The sequence below is a fragment of the Leucopleurus acutus genome (genome assembly GCF_964270905.1).
Source record: "Leucopleurus acutus genome assembly, chromosome: 6".
NCBI classification, from domain to species: Eukaryota; Metazoa; Chordata; class Mammalia; order Artiodactyla; family Delphinidae; genus Leucopleurus; species Leucopleurus acutus.
In genome coordinates, this window is record NC_139149.1 from 84,298,808 (window position 1) to 84,317,877 (window position 19,070).

Genomic DNA, 19,070 nt, shown 5'->3' on the forward strand with positions numbered 1-19,070 from the left:
GCAAAGTTCAAAAAAGGAATGTGTTCACATCAGATGCAATGACTAAGAAAGGCTTGCAGGAAAGGGTAGTATTTAAGATATGGCTTGAAACAATAAGTAGGATTTTGACAATAGAAAGTGAGGGAAGGACATCTCAAGAAGAGGGAAGACACAGTGTGTCCAGTCTGACTAAAACATAGAGTTCAGTTGTTTAAGAGCTTTCTCTGCCATGATACCAGTTTATAAACATTTCCCATGCCAGCCCACTGCACCTATTCCTATGGGTGCACCCAAAAGCATAGATAAAATAGGCTGCTTGCCATATACAACTCCTAGTAACCCCACTCCCGCTCTCACTTCCAAGAACATATATCAGAATGCAAATGAATGATAATGATCTTATAATAGATGACTTTCGATCTGCTTTAATTTTTAAAGAAAATTATTTGCTAACTTTAATAAAGTTTTTTGTCAAGAATTGCTTGCTACACACCCCATAATGGATGGTAATAAGTTAAGAACCACCAATATGATGGGAAATAGTGGTGGAAAACATTGGTCAGAGCTATCCTCAGGTGGCCTCAAGTACAAACCAAGGTATTTAAACTGTGAAGAGAAATGATTCTGGCTGCATTTGGGAAAATTACTCTGGAAGTGTGGAGAAAGAGATAGCACAGTTAGGAAGTTATTGCATAAGTCCCAGTTAGTTAGAGGTACTAGAGGCCCAAATCAAGATAGTACCAGGAAAGGAGGATGGAAATAAGAAAGGTGACAAATATAGAAGATAAGCTTTGTGAGTGCACAGGTCTAAGTTATGACTTCTGTATCTCTAGAAGTCTCTAGTTCAATAAATATTTGTTGAATGGGTAAATAAATAAGATCTTGGTGGCAAGGCAGTATATTATAATGGTGGAGTCAGACTGCTTGGGCTCCAGTCAAGCTCTTTACTTACTAGTTCAATAAACTTGGGCAAGTTACTTGACCTCTCTATGCCTCAGTCTTCCCATCTATAAAATGGGGCTAATAATAGTTTCTAGAATATAGTGTAGTTTTGAGGATTAAATGAGGTTAATATGGAAAGTGCTTAGAAGAATGCATGATACATACCTGCTAAATTAAAGTAGCTATTATTTTTATTAGTGAAACATTATATCTTTAACAGAACTTCAGAAGTGAGAAATGCAGGCTTGGGGGAAGAGTAATCAATAGTATTAAGGGTTTAGTTTGGTATTCCAGGAGAGATACCAGATAGGGTGGATTGGGGGCTTGAGAAAAAGGATGGGGCTAGACTTAGAGGTCTGACTCTTGCCACTTCATTCTGCTACGCACAGTTCTCTCATCTCCCACCAAGCCCCAGTCACACTAGCCCTGTCACTTCCTCCAGTAGGTCAGGTTTTTTTCTCCTACCTCAGGATCTTTCCACTGCTGTTCCCTCAACCTCAAAGAGCACAGAGCCTGGACTCAACGAATATTTGTTCAATAGATAAATTTGGAACTCTTTTAAATGGAGATAAAAGTTAAATCCCTGAGAATGTATGACACTGCCATGTAAGAAAATCTGAGGAAAGATGACATAAGATGTGACTACAAAAAAGATGAGCCAAGTAGGTCAGAAAGAGAAAAACAAATACCGTATGCTAACATATATAAGAAAAAAAATCTAAGAAAAAATATTGGTTATGAACAACCTAGGGGCAGGACAGGAATAAAGACGCAGACGTAGAGGATGGACTTGAGGACACGGGGAGGGGGAAGGGTAAGCTGGGACGAAGTGAGAGAGTGGCATGGACTTGTACACACTACCAAATGTAAAACAGCTAGTGGGAAGCAGCCGCATACCACAGGGAGATCAGCTTGATGCTCTGTGACCATAGGGGTGGGATGGGGAGGGTGGGAGGGAGACGCAAGAGGGAGGAGATATGGGGATATATGTATATGTATAGCTGATTCACTTTGTTATAAAGCAGAAACTAACACGCCATTAGTTTATAGCTAATTTATAGTATAAAGCAATTATACTCCAATAAAGATGTTTAAAAAAAAGATGAGCCAGCAAATACAAAGGACTATGCAGAAGTAACCAGGAGAGTTGGAGTGAAGTTTTAAGAAGATGGGTAACACCCTAAATGCTCAAGATTGAAAGAATCACTGGATTTGGCAATAATTCTGGGAAAGAACTCTGAGAAAGTAATTTTCCATGAAATTGGGAGGAGCATGGGGCAAAGATCAGATTGTTAAGGAAAAATAAATCAACTAAAACAAACTAATTTACCAAATATTTGATAAGGAGGAGAAGCAGGGTCCAAGAAAGGTGATTTTAGGGACAAACCCTGTTTTTAGGGTTCCTCTGGTAGTAGGAGAGTAAGGAAGCAGATGGAGAGGCAAACAACTATGGTACAAACGGAATATAAATATGAGGCTAGATCCTGGAGACACTGTGCATCGTTATTTGTACAGGTTTACAACGTCCACAGTACTTTTCGCACTTTTAGTCCCCCAGCTCTCTGATGATACATCCTCTAATTCAGCGATTCACCCATGAGATCCCTAGACTGGCAACATCAAGCATCACAGGGAACTTGTTAGAAATGCACATTCTTGGGTCCCACACCAGATCTACCTAATTCAGGCGAAGCTCAGCAAGGTGTTTTAACAAGTCCTCCAGAGGATTCTGATGATCTCCAAGTTCCCACAACCATCATACTCAGGGCGGAACTACCGAGACCACTGCAAGGATGGCGGCCACAGTCGGAGGGCCGAACTTCCTTCCGACCCCATCTGGATTTTCCTCGCTCCTAAGAAGGGCAGTGCACAACCCCACCCAGCCAGCACCGCAGAGCAATGTTGCCCCGCTTCGGACTTAGCCTGAGCAAGTGCTGCCAAGCCCAGCCGCACTAGAGACCACGTATGGACCCCTTAGCCAACTCGGTCTCCGCCCACGAAGGGCCCGGGCGCCCCCAGCCCTCGGGCTTCGACTTCCGGCGCTACTGGGGCGTGGGGGGTGGGGGGGCTCGGTGGGGAAGGGACTCGGGCCGGACGTGTCCAACTTCCTCGACACCGGCAGGGGTGGGGGATATTCGTTCTCCTAACCCCTCCATGTGCTAACTAAGAGGCCGGAGGACACGGCGATGGAAGAAAGATGGGCTAGTCTAGGCTAAGTGTCCGGGAAATCTGGAATCCAATAGAGGAATAAAGAATCTTTGAAAATCCTCTTCGCTTCCTTTGCCTCCTTTCCCACCGCACGCCCCGAAGCCGCCATCAGGGAGGGGCGGGCAGAGCACCAGAGGAAGAAATCTCGCGATAGGAGACCGGCCGGGGCGGGGGTGGCACCTCTTCCCTCCTCCTCCCCTCCTCTCGTTAGTTCCGGTCGCAGAGGAGACATCGCCGCAGTTGCCGCCACCTCCGGGATTTCTGGCTCTTTCCTCTTCGCCTTAAATTCGGTGAGGCGCAGGGCCCGCTCGTCTCGGGCCGAGGTTGCGGCCCGTAGTCGCTGGGCAGAGGATGAGGGAGGCGACAGGTCCTGTGCGGCCCGGTTTGGATGGGCCCGGGCGGAGGCCGCCGCATGAGGCCGGATCAGATCCGGCGCCGGGATTCAGAGGTCGGGGCCGCTGCTTCAGCAGGGAGGCCGAGGGGCGGGTGACCGGGCCGGAACGTGGGGCCCGAGTGTGCCCCGCGGCGCCACAGGCGGAGGCAGTGGGCTGGGCAGGTCCCCCTGCGGCCCTTCCCGGCCTGGGTAACAAAGCGGCCGTGGTCTCTGTTTGATGATGTACGCGTGGGGGGTTTCGGCAGGCGGGGCGGAGGAGCCGCCACCACCACAGCGGCCGCCTCCGCCGCCGCTGCTCTCCCGGGAGGGAGGGCGGATGTACGGGGCGGCTGGGCCCCAGGCGCGAAGCGCCTCGGCGCCTGTGGTCAGCTCGCTGCAGCGGCCGCCACCGCCAACGACGGGGTCAGTAGAGAGGGGGCTGAGGGCGAGGAGTCCCCGCCGTGCCCAAGGGGGTCCTGGGCGGGAGGCACGGGAAGGGTTGGATGGGGAGACACGTGCCCAGGGAGGCGGCTTGTATTGTAAGGTATGGGGCGGAGAAGGCTAGGCCGGCTCTCAGCCCCTTTCTCAGGCTGGAGTGGTGCAAGCGCACGCTGCGGTCACGGGCACGACTTCAGAGTAGGGTAGTGCTCCTCATAACCAGGCCCCTCGATGAAGGGATTCGCCCTCTGATAGCGTCTTTAAATTGACGTGCATATTTGGGATACCTCCTGACTGTGGTGGTCATCTCTGTTAGTCCTCTGTGGTGCTCAGAGTGGTGGAAGATGTAGGCGAATTTAAAGAGGAAGAGACTAACCTCTGTTTATGGTGGGTGATTTGCCACTAGTCGTTGTGGCGCTGAAAAGTCATTTAAAAGTGTGCTTCACATTTCATCTTTAAAGGGTTTTGTGTAGGGAGAAATGCAGGTTTTGAACTTAAGTTTAATTCAAGCAAAGGTAATTCTGTGTGCCTGCCCCAGGTCTCTTGCTAGACTTTAAGTGTATGTTCTATATGGTTTACATGTGACTAGGCCAGGGTTTGATACTTTGTTTTTAAAATGGATGTTGGGGCACTCATATTTTTAAGGCCTTATTTTTCCCCCCCAGGGTGTCTTTTATGAATAATCAAAAGCAGCAAAAGCCAACGCTATCAGGCCAGCGTTTTAAAACCAGAAAAAGAGGTAAATATTTATATTTTAATAATATCTCTCTTCAGACCTCCAAAGTAACTTTTATGTCTTGGTTCCTCTGGCAAGCTATTGCTTAGCATTAAAACCTAAAGAGAAAGTACCGAAAGCAACTTGAATTTCTAGTTGACTGCCATTTCAGATATACCCTTAATATTTCTACTACCTTTAAGACTTTTGGTATCAACATATATGTATCTAAGCAGCTTAGTGAATGATGTTTTTGTTGTGCAGATAAAGTGCCTCTAAAAAAGAGAAAGTATGGGCTGCATTTTCACTCGCTAAATTTCATTTAAGGAAACTTTTGCTTGAGGGAAAAGGTTAATTTATAAAAGGAGAGCTCCTAACGTGACTACTAGTTTCATCCAAACTGTGTGAACATTTGTGGGAGAAAAATCAGACTTTAACCCATGGAAGTTAATTATGGAACAGAGTTCACATTGCAGTGTCTTTTGAAACTATTCCCTCACAAACTTAGTAAGAAAACTACGAGAATTATATTAACTACTTCTGTGTATTATCAGGTACTTCAATGAATATTGAATTCTGTAGCAAGGCACTGCACTAGTGACACACAGTTAAGTGAGATGTGGTCTCAGATATATTTTGTATTGGGTTTAATATTTTACCCCTATACTTTTCAGTGTTGTTGCTCAAAAGCACATATTGACCTTATTTTACAGGAAACTTTTAGGAAATAGAGAACTGGATAGGCTACTCGTTATAAATTGTGTTTTTCTATCCTGAGTGGCAGACACTTTGAAATATATATTACAGAATCTTTTATGATTTCTGATTGTAGCCTGCCCCCTTACAGCAGGGAGACCAAGGAGTAATTGGATTCTAGTCTTTGCAGATTCATTTAGATTTAAGCCAGTAAATTTTCTCAAGAGGAGGCATAGAAGTTGGGAACCAGAGCAATTCTGCAGTAATGGAAAACTCTGTATCCTCAAGTTATGTGGATTACTGATACCGCCTTTGTGTAAATATAGTATCAAGTAGTTTTATTATTGTTGTTAGTACCAAGAAGAGATGTCACTTCCCCAGTTCCAGATTGCGATCACTCATGGCCTCCTAGTTCTTGATGATTGGGTCCTGGGTATGGTGAACAACCATCCCAATTTGCCTGGGACTGAATAGAGTTCCCAGGACACAGATCCTTTCAGTGCTAAAAACAAGAAAGTCCTAGGCAAACAGGGAAGAGTTGGTCACCCTAGTGCTGTGTAGAAATTAAGATATCATCTAACCTAGATAGGGAAATCAAACCCTACCCTGGAGTGTGTGATAGCAGCACAGTAAAGGCTAGGTATGTACCCAAGGCACTTTTTAGAATGCTTTATATTTTATTTATGTCATTTAATATTCACAACAACTTTATGAGATAGGTCCTACTCTTAATCACCATTTTACCATAGGGAAATTCAAACATGAAGAATGGGGCCAATTGCTAAAATTCAGACAGTTAGGCAGTGATCTCGATTTGAATCAGGCAGTTTGAATCCAGAGCCCTTACTCATAACTGCTACATGACATGTATTGGATACTCAGTAAATGTACTTTCTAAAGATTACCTTAATAAGTATTAAATAAGTGATTTTTTTTTTTAAGTAGAAAGTGTTATGGGCACTTTTAAAGAAAATCAAGAGCTCCCTTTCACTCAGGAATGAAGTTTACTTGAGGTATAGAAGATATCCTAAATTTCAGAAAAGCTCAGAGGCATTGGAAGAGCATTCCAGGTGGAAATGGTAACCTGGCAGTAGAAACACACCAGCTCATTTAGCTCACTTAGGAGACTTGTGTGAAAAAATAGTGGGAGAAAAGCCACACACTTCCTTTTTTTTTCCCCCCCCCCCGCTGCGGAGCTCAGGCTCCGGATGCGCGCAGGTCCAGCAGCCATGGCTCACGGGCCCAGCCGCTCCGCGGCACGAACCCGCGTCCCCTGCATCGGCAGGCGGACTCCCAACCACTGCGCCACCAGGGAAGCCCCACACTTCTTATGATAGGCAGTCCTGCCTTGCACTTGTAGAGGTGCAACTTGCAAAGCACGTGTGTTTAGTCTCCTGTTGTGTTTGCTTGTGTTGCAGGTCTTGGGTAATCTAGGTAGTGTTTGTTTTTTCCAGCTATTGAAATAAATGAAATTGTGATGAATGTGGTTAACTTATTCAGTATTTATAGCTTCATAAGGTTATGGTTTCATGGTATTTTAGTAAGCCTTTTAAAACTGAATGTTTTGGGGTTTTCCCCCAGATGAAAAAGAGAGGTTTGACCCTACTCAGTTTCAAGACTGCATTATTCAAGGCTTAACTGAAACTGGTACTGATTTGGAAGCAGTAGCAAAGTTTCTTGATGCTTCTGGAGCAAAACTTGATTACCGCCGATATGCAGAAACACTCTTTGACATTCTGGTGGCCGGTGGAATGCTGGGTAAGTGTCTGGGTCTTGTGGGAGGTGTGTTGTATGAGGATTATGTAGAATCCAGAATATGAACTAATTGACAAACCTATCAAATCAGGGTGGCTTTTTTTTTTTTTACCCCCTTAGGATTTTCCCATTTTTTTCTTCTCAAATTATAGTAAATTTGCCAATTGCATTGCTCTGTCTAGCTTTATATTTGAAATCCATTACAGAACCATAACATTTGGGGAAGACTTGTCTGACATATAAGTCCCAACAATATCTTCCATCAGTGATTTTTCCAACTTGTGTTTGTACACTCTCAGTTAATGAAGAAATCCCTATCTCTTGTTCTGCCTTACCAAATACTTTATAAATTTAACCCTCGTATCCGAGGGTTCCGCATCCATGGATTCAGCAAACTGTGGATCAAAAATAAAAAATATTCCCTGGAGTGGTGGTGGGGGATTGTCCAGAATGTTCCAAAAAGCAAAACTCGTATTTCCCATACTCCAGTAACTATGTAGCATTTACATTGTATTCTGTTTTATAAGTAACCTAGAGACTGTTTAAAGTATACATAAGGATATGTGTAGGTTATATGTAAATACGCCCTTTCATATAAGGGACTTGAGCATCTGCAGATTCTGGTATCCACGACGGTCCTGGAACCAATTCAGGACAGCTCTGTACCTGAAGACTCTAATCCTGCACTCTTCTATGTATTAGCCACTAGCCACTTGTGGTTATCAATCACTTAGAATGTGGCTAGTACAAATTCAGAGGTACTGAAAATGTAAAATACACATTGGATTTTAAAGACAATGCTAAAAAGAATGTAAGATATCTCTAATATTTTGAATACTGAAATGTTAAAATCAATATTTTTGATGTGTTGGGTTAAAGTATATCAAAATAATTTCACCTTTTTTTTTTAACTTATTTATTTTTGGCTGCGTTGGGTCTTCATTGCTGTGCATGGGCTTTCTCTAGTTGCAGCGAGCAGGGGCTACTCTTCGTTGTGGTGTGCAGGCTTCTTATTGCGGTGGTTTCTCTTGTTGCAGAGCACGGGCTCTAGGCACGTGGGCTTCAGTAGTTGTGACTCGGGGGCTCAGTAGTTGTGGCTTGTGGGCTCTAGAGTGCAGGCTCAGTAGTTGTGGCACATGGTAGTTGGTCCGTGGCATGTGGGATCTTCCCGGCCGAGGGCTTGAACCTATGTCCCCTGCATTGGCAGGCGGATTCTTAACCACTGCGCCACCAGGGAAGCCCCTCACCTTTTATTTTTAATATGGCTACTAGAAGATTCAAAGTTACATTATGTGCTCACATTATATTTCTACCCATAGCCCTGCTGATTTACTCCTGCCTCCACCCTCAACAGGCTCAGACTATCTTAATAGAATGTGCTACTTAGTTACATATTTTCAAAGGATACTGGTAATTTCATTTCCATGGCTCTTTAAAGTATTCCAAAATGTTTTCACAGTAACAGTGTATTGCACCTCGGCCAAGCTGATAGAATCAGAACTCTGTTTGTATACATGCAGGATGGAGTCTTAGAGAGGCTTCAGTAGCTTGCATGCGATCAAACAATTGCTCAGTGGTGGAACGGGAACTTAAATGTTCATATGTTCTAATGCCTAGTCAGATGAGTATCTCTTTTATTGTAGTATCAGTTGTAGTAAGAAATGGGAAACATACCTATTTTCTATTCATAATACTGCTATCAATAAGCCGCTTTTTAAAATGCTTTTTAAAGGATCGTTTTTAATAAGGAGATTTTCAAACATATCCTGGAGAGAATAGTGTAATAAACTAAGGATCTGCTATCCAACTTCAGCAATGTTTAATGATCTTACTTCATCTGTTACCCCACCAACTTCATCTCCCCTCCCCTGTATTTTAAAGTGTACGTCAGACATCATTTTATCCATAAATACTTACAAATGTATCTAAAAGATAAAGTCTCTAACTTGCAGGTTTTTATAGCCCAGCCTCTTTGGAAGTTTATGAAAGGTTTTCTATATGGAAAGTCAGAACCAATTCTGAACATCTCCACTTGAGTGACAGATTTGGCACTGCTGAATTAATGCAGTGAGTGAGTTTCATTGGATTGCTAAAGAGGGTTATTTTATTTATTACAGTAAATTGTTTTCACTTTGTTCACACGTATTGAACCAACCAGCCATGTTCCTACTGAGAAATTGACTTCGCTTTCAAATCATCTCAGAATTTTTATCAGTTTATTTTATAATGAGAATCCTTACAGAAAATAAGATTGACTAGTATATACAGAGGTTGAACTATAATGTTGTACACCTGAAACATAAAAATAAAAAGTTAAGTTAAAGTTTAAAAGAAAGTAAGATTGAAATAATTACTAATTTTAAATGAAGGTCATTGCAAATTTTTTGTAAAATATACCTTAGCCCCAGGTGGTACACTGGCAGATGACATGATGCGTACAGATGTCTGTGTGTTCGCAGCACAAGAAGACCTAGAGACCATGCAAGCATTTGCTCAGGTAAATTAAACTTTACATAATTATTTCAGTTAACTGTTATCCATCTAATGTTTAAGGAATATTCTGCTTTTAAGAGATTGCTGGTAGCAGGTTGAAGGAATCTGAGCTGAAGGTTTAGAGGTGTTCTGGGTGTGCAGTATGATGGTTTAGGAACTTAACAATGTGCTGAGGAAAACAAAATAGAAAAAAATTGAATCAGCTCTCCTTTTCCTGTTTGTCCCTCTAAAATTAATCCATTTTTTAGGGAAAAAATTCAAGCTGAAAAAGGAAAATCAGTTCCCTGTCGTGATTTTCATCACTAAATTATTCTGCATGTAGCTTTTTAAAGGTGAATGAGGCAGATTAGCTTCTTTACCAGTCAGAATCTCATTTGAAAGTTGCATACATAGTTATGCTTGTGTTACTGTAAGCAAAGAATTAAAATGCATCTAACCTAGGGATTGTTGTCTATGTCATTAGGAAAGTAGAACTATATTTTATGATCCTATTCTGTTAATATCCTACAAATGGGTAAATGACTTGTATTTGAGCAATAATTAGTCCATGCTTTGATATTTGGCAATAAAATCTATTGCAGGGTGGCAGTTAAAGTGTTAACAGTATTGGTATATTGTAGGATTTGGGAATTGACAGACTTCCCAAGCTGGTTTAAACATCTGATGAAAGGTTCACTTCTTTGCTATTCTGGAGATACTGTGGAGAGGTCTTAGTTGCCCTGACTTAGATCTTTTGGGAATCTGACATTTTTACGTATGAGGTTATCATTCAGTTCCTTTACTATTCTTACAGGTTTTTAACAAGTTAATCAGGCGCTACAAATACCTGGAGAAGGGTTTTGAAGATGAAGTTAAAAAGGTATGAGCAGCAATATGCTTTGTGGAAAACAGAAGGTTGGGGTCAAAGAAGGGAATGTTAAATCCTAATTCTGCCACGGATTTGAGATAATTTTAGATATTATTTCATTTCAAAGCTGTTTAGATATTATTTAGATATTATTTCATTTCATTTCAAATTTCAAATGAAATTATTTCATTTCAAAGCTGTCTTTGAAATGAAGTTTGGGGGTATATCATTTTGTAATTTGCTGTACACTGTTTCTTAGCTCTATATCCAAACAAGTGGCAAAGGGGTTAAAATCCAAGTGGGGTTTGTTTAGTAGACAGAGAGTAGCAGATCAGAGCTAACAAGGAGAAATTTAACATACTTGCTCTCTGAGTCTTAGATATTCTACATATAAGTGCACAGAAAATTTGGTAAGGTTAATAGTATCATTTAATGAATATGAGACACTGTCTTAATTATTAACTCATTTAATATTCTCAAAAGCCCTGTGAAACAAGTTTTATTATCCACATTCACATATGAGAGGACTGAGACAGAGGTTAATAAGTATCTTGCTCAAGGTCACTCAGCTAGTGAGTATTATAACCAAGATATAAACTTGGATGGTTAGGCCCCAGAGCCCACAATTTTAACCAATATAATATGCTTTACTGCTTCTATTTATGTAATGCATTTGCTCTTTTAACCGTTAACTATTTACTTTTATAGCTGCTGCTGTTCTTAAAGGGTTTTTCAGAGTCGGAGAGGAACAAGCTGGCTATGTTGACTGGTGTTCTTCTGGCTAATGGAACACTTAACGCATCCATTCTTAATAGTCTTTATAATGAGAATTTGGTTAAAGAAGGTAATCAACCTTTAGTAAAGGATGATCTTTAGTTGGCTGAGGGTGGAGTAGATAAGAGCCTGAAAGATGAACTGATACGAAAGTTAAGATATAGTTTATGTAGATTTGACTTGTGTGATAGTCTTAGTTTTTTAACTAGTATCCTTAAATTTAATTGGTTCATTTCAGCTCATTAGTTATTTAATGTATACCTTTGGCATTTAGACTTAACAACTGTCTATCCAGGGTCTAGACAAAATGTGATTGATTGTAAAGTAAAAAAAAAATGCTGTGGAAACCCAGAGAGAGATTAATCCCAACTGGGAAACTTGGGAACATCTTGAATAGAGAAAATGGGGAAAATGGCAAGCTGAAAAAGAAAATAAGTTCCCTTTTGTGATTTCCATAGTTAAATTATTCTGTGCAGTAATTTAAAAGCTAACTTCTTTTTATTGCTTAGAGTACTGAGTTATTTAACATGCCTTATTTTTATTCTCACAACAACCCTGTCAAGTGTTAAGAATTGTTACTCTCATTTTACACATCAGAAAACAGTTTAACTTGACTGACAGTACACAACTAGCAAATGGTAGAGTAGAGAAATTGGAGTAGAATGGTAAGCAGTGGCAGAGGGAAGTTCAGGGGTAAGCTTGGGGATAAAGTGAATAATCCTGTGTGGTGGAACCTCAGAGGGAGGAAATGGGAGATAGTCATTGAAATCCAGGAAGGTACTTCTGTTAAGTAAGCTCTGTTTTTCTACAGGGGTTTCAGCAGCTTTTGCTGTAAAGCTCTTTAAATCATGGATAAATGAAAAAGATATCAATGCAGTAGCTGCAAGTCTTCGGAAAGTGAGCATGGATAACAGACTGATGGTTTGTAACTTTTCATTCTTCACAGTCTTGAAAGCTTAATAGGCAACTTTCCCATTTTTAATCTGTGAAAAGAGGAAAAGTGTTTTTCTTAATCTGATTTGAAGACCATTTAACCAGATTAAATTCTCCTTTCAGGAACTTTTTCCTGCCAATAAACAAAGCGTTGAACACTTCACAAAGTATTTTACTGAGGCAGGCTTGAAAGAGCTTTCAGAGTATGTTCGGAATCAGCAAACCATAGGAGCTCGTAAGGAACTCCAGAAAGAACTTCAAGAACAGATGTCCCGTGGTGATCCATTTAAGGATGTGAGATATTCTTATTTAAACTATCTTTATATGGCCAAGTTTCTGGCTAAGAAAATTTTTACTCATTTCAGAAACTTTAAAGTATTTCACCAGTGAGTTTTATAATAGCAATAGAATGTTATGCTGGGACTTTGCCTCAGTCTTTTTCATATTCATTGCCTTATGGGTACCCAGAAATCATAACACTTGGGGATTTTTGTAAGGTGCAAGCCAATAGACAGACCTTCTGTTTCCATCTTGGTCTTTTCCTAGGTAGTTTGCCTATGTGTAATACAGGGTTTGAACTAGAAGTCCCTACCTCCTTGTTCTAAAAGTTCTATGATTATATATGGTCTCCTGGTCATTGCTAGTGGCATGGAAAGGTGTTTATGCTTTTGTGAAAGGTCTGAGTTTCATGTGTGTAGTATCTACATATCAAACTTATTTCTGTACTAAATTTGGATTCTTTTGCAGATAATTTTGTATGTCAAGGAGGAGATGAAAAAAAACAACATCCCAGAACCAGTTGTCATCGGAATAATATGGTCCAGTGTAATGAGCACTGTGGAATGGAACAAAAAAGAGGAGCTTGTAGCAGAGCAAGCCATCAAGCACTTGAAGGTATTAGAACTGTGCCTTGGTAAAACATTATTCTTGTAAGTGGGGGTAAGTGAACTGTCAGTGTACTTTTCTAAAAGGATTTATCACATCCTGTGCTTCCTGGGGATAAACCACCAGTAAGTAGACAAATAACATATTAACTATTGATGATAACCTTTTAAAAAGTCTGATTTGGGCTTTCTTTGGCTCACAGGTTAAAAACAAATACATGTTTAAAAGTAGATTGAACCTGTAATATGGTCTTTGCTTTTGAGAGAATATTGGAAAACAGGAGGATTCTTTTTTTTTCCCTTTAAAATGTTAACATTGTATTCACAATTATCTGGAATCCTTGGTGTAGTATTGCTTTTTTGATTTAAATGCTTAATTTTTCTGCTTTACTCTTCTATTTTAACTTCCACTAAACAGAATATAATTCACAGTGATTATAAAAGATGAGTTATGTCTTAGGAATTTATAATAGACGGCCATCGTACTAAATGACTAAATCTTTTCTCCCTTCCCTTTAAAAGCAATACAGCCCTCTACTTGCTGCCTTTACAACTCAAGGTCAGTCTGAGCTGACTCTGTTACTGAAGATTCAGGAGTATTGCTATGACAACATTCATTTCATGAAAGCCTTCCAGAAAATAGTGGTGCTTTTTTATAAAGGTAATTTAAATTTTGAATTTTGTGAATACATTTGACAAATATCCTAGGAAACTCAAAATAATTCTAATGAGTAGTTCTCTGAACGTCAGCACCCTAAAATATTTTACTCTAATCACAGGACTGAGTTGTCTCTGATTTAATTAGTTACTTTTGAATGCATTATCTTTAAAAAATCTCTAAAGCTTATTAACAAGTTAAAATTTAAAGCCTTCTTGATGAGGCCTCAAACTTTGCCTCCTATATTCCCCCAGTCCTCTTCCCCAGACAGATGATTTTGTTGGTTCCCATATTTTAAACTTAGAGGTCTACCTGCATCCCTGCATCCCCAGGTTTGGTTTGGTTTTGTTTTTTAAAGGATAGGGTAATGAACTGCAAGTACCCTGTGCTTCAGTGATTATCAACTTGTGGTTAGGTTTCTTTAAAGTATCTATACCTCCACTCAGATTGTTTAGAAATAAATCTTAGAAATCTTCATTTAATTCTGGAAAAGTTAGTAATTAACTTTTAATTTTATCTATAAAACACATGGACTTTTAAAAAATCACAGTACCATTTTCACACCTAAAAAAAAAAAAATTAAAGAATTATCTATGAGATATCCTTGATCATTTATCACAAGATTTCTCAACCTTGGTACTACTATTTTGGGCCAGATAACTATTTTGTAGGTGACTGTCCTATGCACTATAGAGTGTTTAACAGCATCCCTGGCATCAGCCCAATAGGTGCCAGTAGCACCTCTCCCCAGTGTAACAACCAAGAATGTCTGTAAACATTGTCCGGTGTCCCCAAGGGATAAAACTGCCTTCAGTTGAAAGAATCACTGGTTTAATAAGGTTGATTTCCTGTTTGTAGGTTCATACATTGGCCACAAGTTGATAAAAAGTTTCTTAATGTAGTGTTCTCATTTCATCTTTTCTACTTTAAATTTTAATTCATTGAAGAAACCAGTTAAGAGAGTTCTGAACACAGATTTATTTTGTAAGCAACCAAAATATTTGCTTTTCAGTGAGATCTTTTTTGCCTTGAAGGCGTTTGCACCTTAGGGCAGGGGGTCCCCAAACTCCGAGCCGCGGGCCGCTACCGGTCTGCGGCCCATCAGGAGCCGGGCCGCACAGCAGGAGGTGAGCAGCGGGCGACCAAGTGAAGCTTCATCTGCTGCCCCCGTCGCTCACGTGACCACCTGAGCCATATCTCCCACCCCCACCCCCCCATGGAAAAATCTGTCTTCCACGAAACCGGTCCCTGGTGCCAGAAAGGTTGAGGACAGCTGCCTTAGGGGGTTTCTAACTCTGCCTTAGTTAGAGAAGTACTGTATGAAAACTCCACAAATGTAAAGGTTGCTCTCTTTATAGCTGAAGTTCTGAGTGAAGAACCCATTCTGAAGTGGTATAAAGATGCACATGTTGCCAAGGGGAAAAGTGTCTTCCTTGAGCAAATGAAAAAGTTTGTAGAGTGGCTCAAAAATGCTGAAGAAGGTAAGTCTTTTCATTTGAGCAGGTTTTTGTTTTTTTTTTTTTTTTGGTAAAGCCTGAGAACTTATTTTAATGTGGCCAAGAGTATGTCCATACATGTTGCCGCCTTTCATTCAGGTACCATTTTGTATGTGAGTACAGATTTTCGTTCATTTATGACAGACCTGCAAAAACTTATTACTTTAAAGTAGGTGAGGAAAACTAGACTTCAGGTATTTTGATGGCTTGGCCATAATACTGTCATTCTTAGGAAATTAGAAAATTTTGAGAATAGTTAATATTTATGAATTTTGAGGTTTACAAATGAATACATTTAATATCCCCCTCATATGAGTAGAGCATTATTAATAAAATTCCTTAAATAAAGTTATAAACAGAAGTTTTGCTTTCTGATACCATGTAATGCTTGACTGCACTTTTCCCCTTTTCTAGAATCTGAGTCTGAAGCTGAAGAAGGTGACTGAATTTGAAACTACACCCTCAGTAAAGCAAACAGGAATTGTAGATAAAATGTCATGTCTCATGTGTCCTGGTTCTTACATCTTCCTACCTCCCTATATCAAGCATGATATAAGGGCTTTCATGGCAAATTTTATTTTAACTGTTTCTATGGTTACTGGAAATGTTGGATTTAGTTTCTAAAACCATGTTTTAAGTAGCTACAGGAGCTATAGATTTGAATCTAATGTTGCATTAGTCTTTTCAGTTATCTTCTACCTCCTGTATTTTCTACTGTAATAATGTAATTTAAGGCCTTCCACAATGAACAGTTCACTTTTTCCCTGGGTTTTCTATATAAACAGTTTTCAAGATATGATTTGGTTAAAAATAATTTGTTATAAAAATTCTGTTTGCAAATTAAACTGTAAAAGTATCCAGAGTCTCAGAAGGCAGTGATTTGTGTGATAATTTGGTATGCCCAAAGCCCTGCTCATCAATGGAAATCTCATATACAGTAGATTCATTTACATGAATCTTGAGTATTTGGACCACTGCTTGCATGTTGATATTTTCTTGCATTTTTAACCCCAGATGTACTTGAGCTCAATTGTTTGCTCTCTGATTTTCATTCCTTAAAATGAAGCCATGGAGAACAAACTTGAAAGTGAGGTGTTTGGGAAATTGTATGTGGTGGTGGTGGGAAGAAAAAAGTTGAGCTTTTACCCATTGAGAAACCTCTGCATTCAGTTTGCTTCCGCCATTTTCAAATATACCTTGGAAAAGCATTGTCATTTAAAGTATTTTACAGTTGTCATACACTTAGATTGGTAAGAAAGGACTCATAAAACAGTATAAGTAAAGCAAATGACTGTACTAAACCCAGAAAATTGTTGAAAGAAAAGTGGTTAGCATGTTCTGATTGGGATTCTAAATATAACTCATATCTCCTGTTGGCTTAGGGTATTTGTTGCAAAGAATGAAGTGCAGTGATAATGATTATCCTACTTGGTCATACTGGGCCAGCTTCATTCTCTTCACAGATTCATGTATGACTCAAGCATCTGCCTACTAATTTACCCCAGTTGCCAATATTTTAAATTGCCATGAGCCAAATATCTCTTCTGTACAGTTGATCCATTTATTTTAATGGCTGCCTTTTAATTTCCATCTTTTCTTGCTGCTACCCATTTTTATATGTAGTCATTAGAAAAGAAAATGTGGCCACACTTTTTGGTGGAAAGATTTCATGTTAAAAGTGAACATTTTGAAAGCTGTTTTGATTGGTGAAAGAAATGAGCTTGGAATAATGCCGCCAGAGACTGCGTGGGAATTGCCCCTTTCAGAGGTGCCATTCTTAGGAGCTAAAAATTAGGTGTTTAAAAGTTTATCTTGAGGGAATAACATGTAATATAGTTTGAAATAAAGGTATAATAACCTTATGAAGAAGAGCATCATAACTGATACGGTTGTGAAGGGGGTGAAATTGTTAAATGACTTTGATAAAGCTTTCATGCGCAGACAAAATGTATTCACTAGGTTTCTACATAGTGATCTGCTTTTACTTTGTAATTTGTAGTCCTTAAAAGACTTTTTTTTTTTAAATAAAGTCCATCCTTACACTTAGGTTTATATAGGTTAATCTTTTTTTAATTTTTTTGTAATTTCCATGTTAATGCCTACTGGTAACTGTATGTTATGCATTCAGACATCTCTACTATGTAAGCATTAAATAATTGCTCTTTTCATCCTTATGACCCCCAAACTGTAAACACCTACACAGAATTCTGATGTAGCAGAAACTACATTAACGTTTCTACAACCAAATCATTGCATGTTACTTGCAGTACAGAGTGCACCTTATTATATACTGTGTATAGTGAAAATGTATAGTCTTCCAGAACTACATTATGATCCCTGATCACAGTTTTTTCCTTCATGGCAAAGTAGTGTTTACTTACTACAATATTATAGTAAATGGATAAAGTCACCTGTGACAGTATAGTGTAAAGAAAGGGAATGCTTTCTAAAAAGGCTTTGCAGATTTTCATTTTGAATTTTAAGTGGCAATTTTGAATTTCAGCTGCCAGTGCCAACTTCAAAACTGTAATTCGTAATATAGTTGTTCAGATTGTACGTGTAATTATGATCAGATAAATGTTAATTGATTTTCCTAACTTGGTGTCAGTTTCTAAGGATAAGTCTCCTCTTAGATGCCATAATTAAATGTGTTTAGAGCGGATGATAAATTTCTTAATCTTAATTATTCTGGGAGTATTGCCCTAGAGACATTATGTTCTTACGAAAATTCCAAATACCAAAAATGCCACACGGTATTTTGACATAGCATAGTGATGGTGGGGAGAAGAAATGGCCTGTGACAGAGATTGACTTATAATTCAGTGTTTCTTAAAGCTTTTTTTCATCAACCCCAGGCCCAAAGACTTTTAAACTTTTTTTTTTTAATAGTGCCCCAGTGAATTTTTTGGCCACGCCACACAGCTTGTGGGATCTCGGTTCCCCAACCAGGGATTGAACCCCAGCCCTTGGCAGTGAAAGTGTGGAGTCCTAACCACTGGACTGCCAGGGAATTCCCCCCATTGAATTTTAATATCATAGATATGCTGTATATATATTATATCTGCTTTATACATGAAAAGAGTAAGGGGGTTTTTTGGTCCTACTTGGGGGTGACACCACCCCCGCTTGAGAATGTGGATCCTAATATATCTTTTTTAAAAGGGGAGGGGACCTAGTGATAGACATTTGCGTTGGCGAATGTATCTTTATGTGTGTCCAAATCTTGAAGCAGTATTTTTTTCTGTCAGGGTCACTAGAAAATAGAAGAACTTTGTTTCCTGCCAGTCACCATCTCATAATAGCCGTGCTTTATACCCTTCCCACCATAGGCATCAGACAAATCATTTCCCATTGGCTTTGGAGGTCTTGCCAGATTCTTACTTGACTTATAAATGTATCATAAATAGAATCATTCAGGTTCCTTCTCATCTATAAAAATCAATTAAAATCCTAGGTGAATGATTTATTTTAATTAAAGTTGTTCATTATAACACATTGATAAATGGCATTGAAATTTTACTGATGAGTCGACTGTCATATTCAAGTAGGCTGCTTGCAGGAACTGATAGAACTATTGGTTGATTTAAAATGTAACATAGATGCCAAAGTTCTAGTGTACATTATTACCTAGACTACTGAATTATCTTTGTAAAAATTTCCTCAGATGCTATTTACAGGTGCCATGTAAAATAGGCTAATGTGCATTTCTATGAGAATTCTGGTAAACTGCCTTGCTATGGTTTTTCATGTAAAGTATTAGTCCTCTAGTACTGATAGAGGGTATGTCTATTCACCAGCCTACTGAAACCTAGTGGTTTGAAATATTATTAATAAGTTTTTAAGAAGACTTTAAGTGGGATCTAGAAGACGTGATAAGTA

At 39.4% G+C, this 19,070-nt stretch overlaps 1 protein-coding gene across 1 annotated transcript; it reads left to right on the forward strand.

The window, feature by feature from the left end:
• Positions 1 to 3,332: 3,332 nt before the first annotated feature.
• Positions 3,333 to 16,363, forward strand: BZW1 (basic leucine zipper and W2 domains 1). Its single transcript, XM_082840933.1, has 12 exons — positions 3,333 to 3,419; positions 4,606 to 4,679; positions 6,933 to 7,109; positions 9,509 to 9,603; positions 10,393 to 10,458; positions 11,155 to 11,290; positions 12,032 to 12,141; positions 12,277 to 12,447; positions 12,901 to 13,047; positions 13,560 to 13,698; positions 15,054 to 15,176; positions 15,606 to 16,363. Exons 2-12 carry the CDS (start codon positions 4,616 to 4,618, stop codon positions 15,635 to 15,637), a joined length of 1,260 nt encoding a protein of 419 aa, XP_082697059.1. The 5' UTR covers positions 3,333 to 3,419; positions 4,606 to 4,615; the 3' UTR covers positions 15,638 to 16,363.
• Positions 16,364 to 19,070: the final 2,707 nt, after the last annotated feature.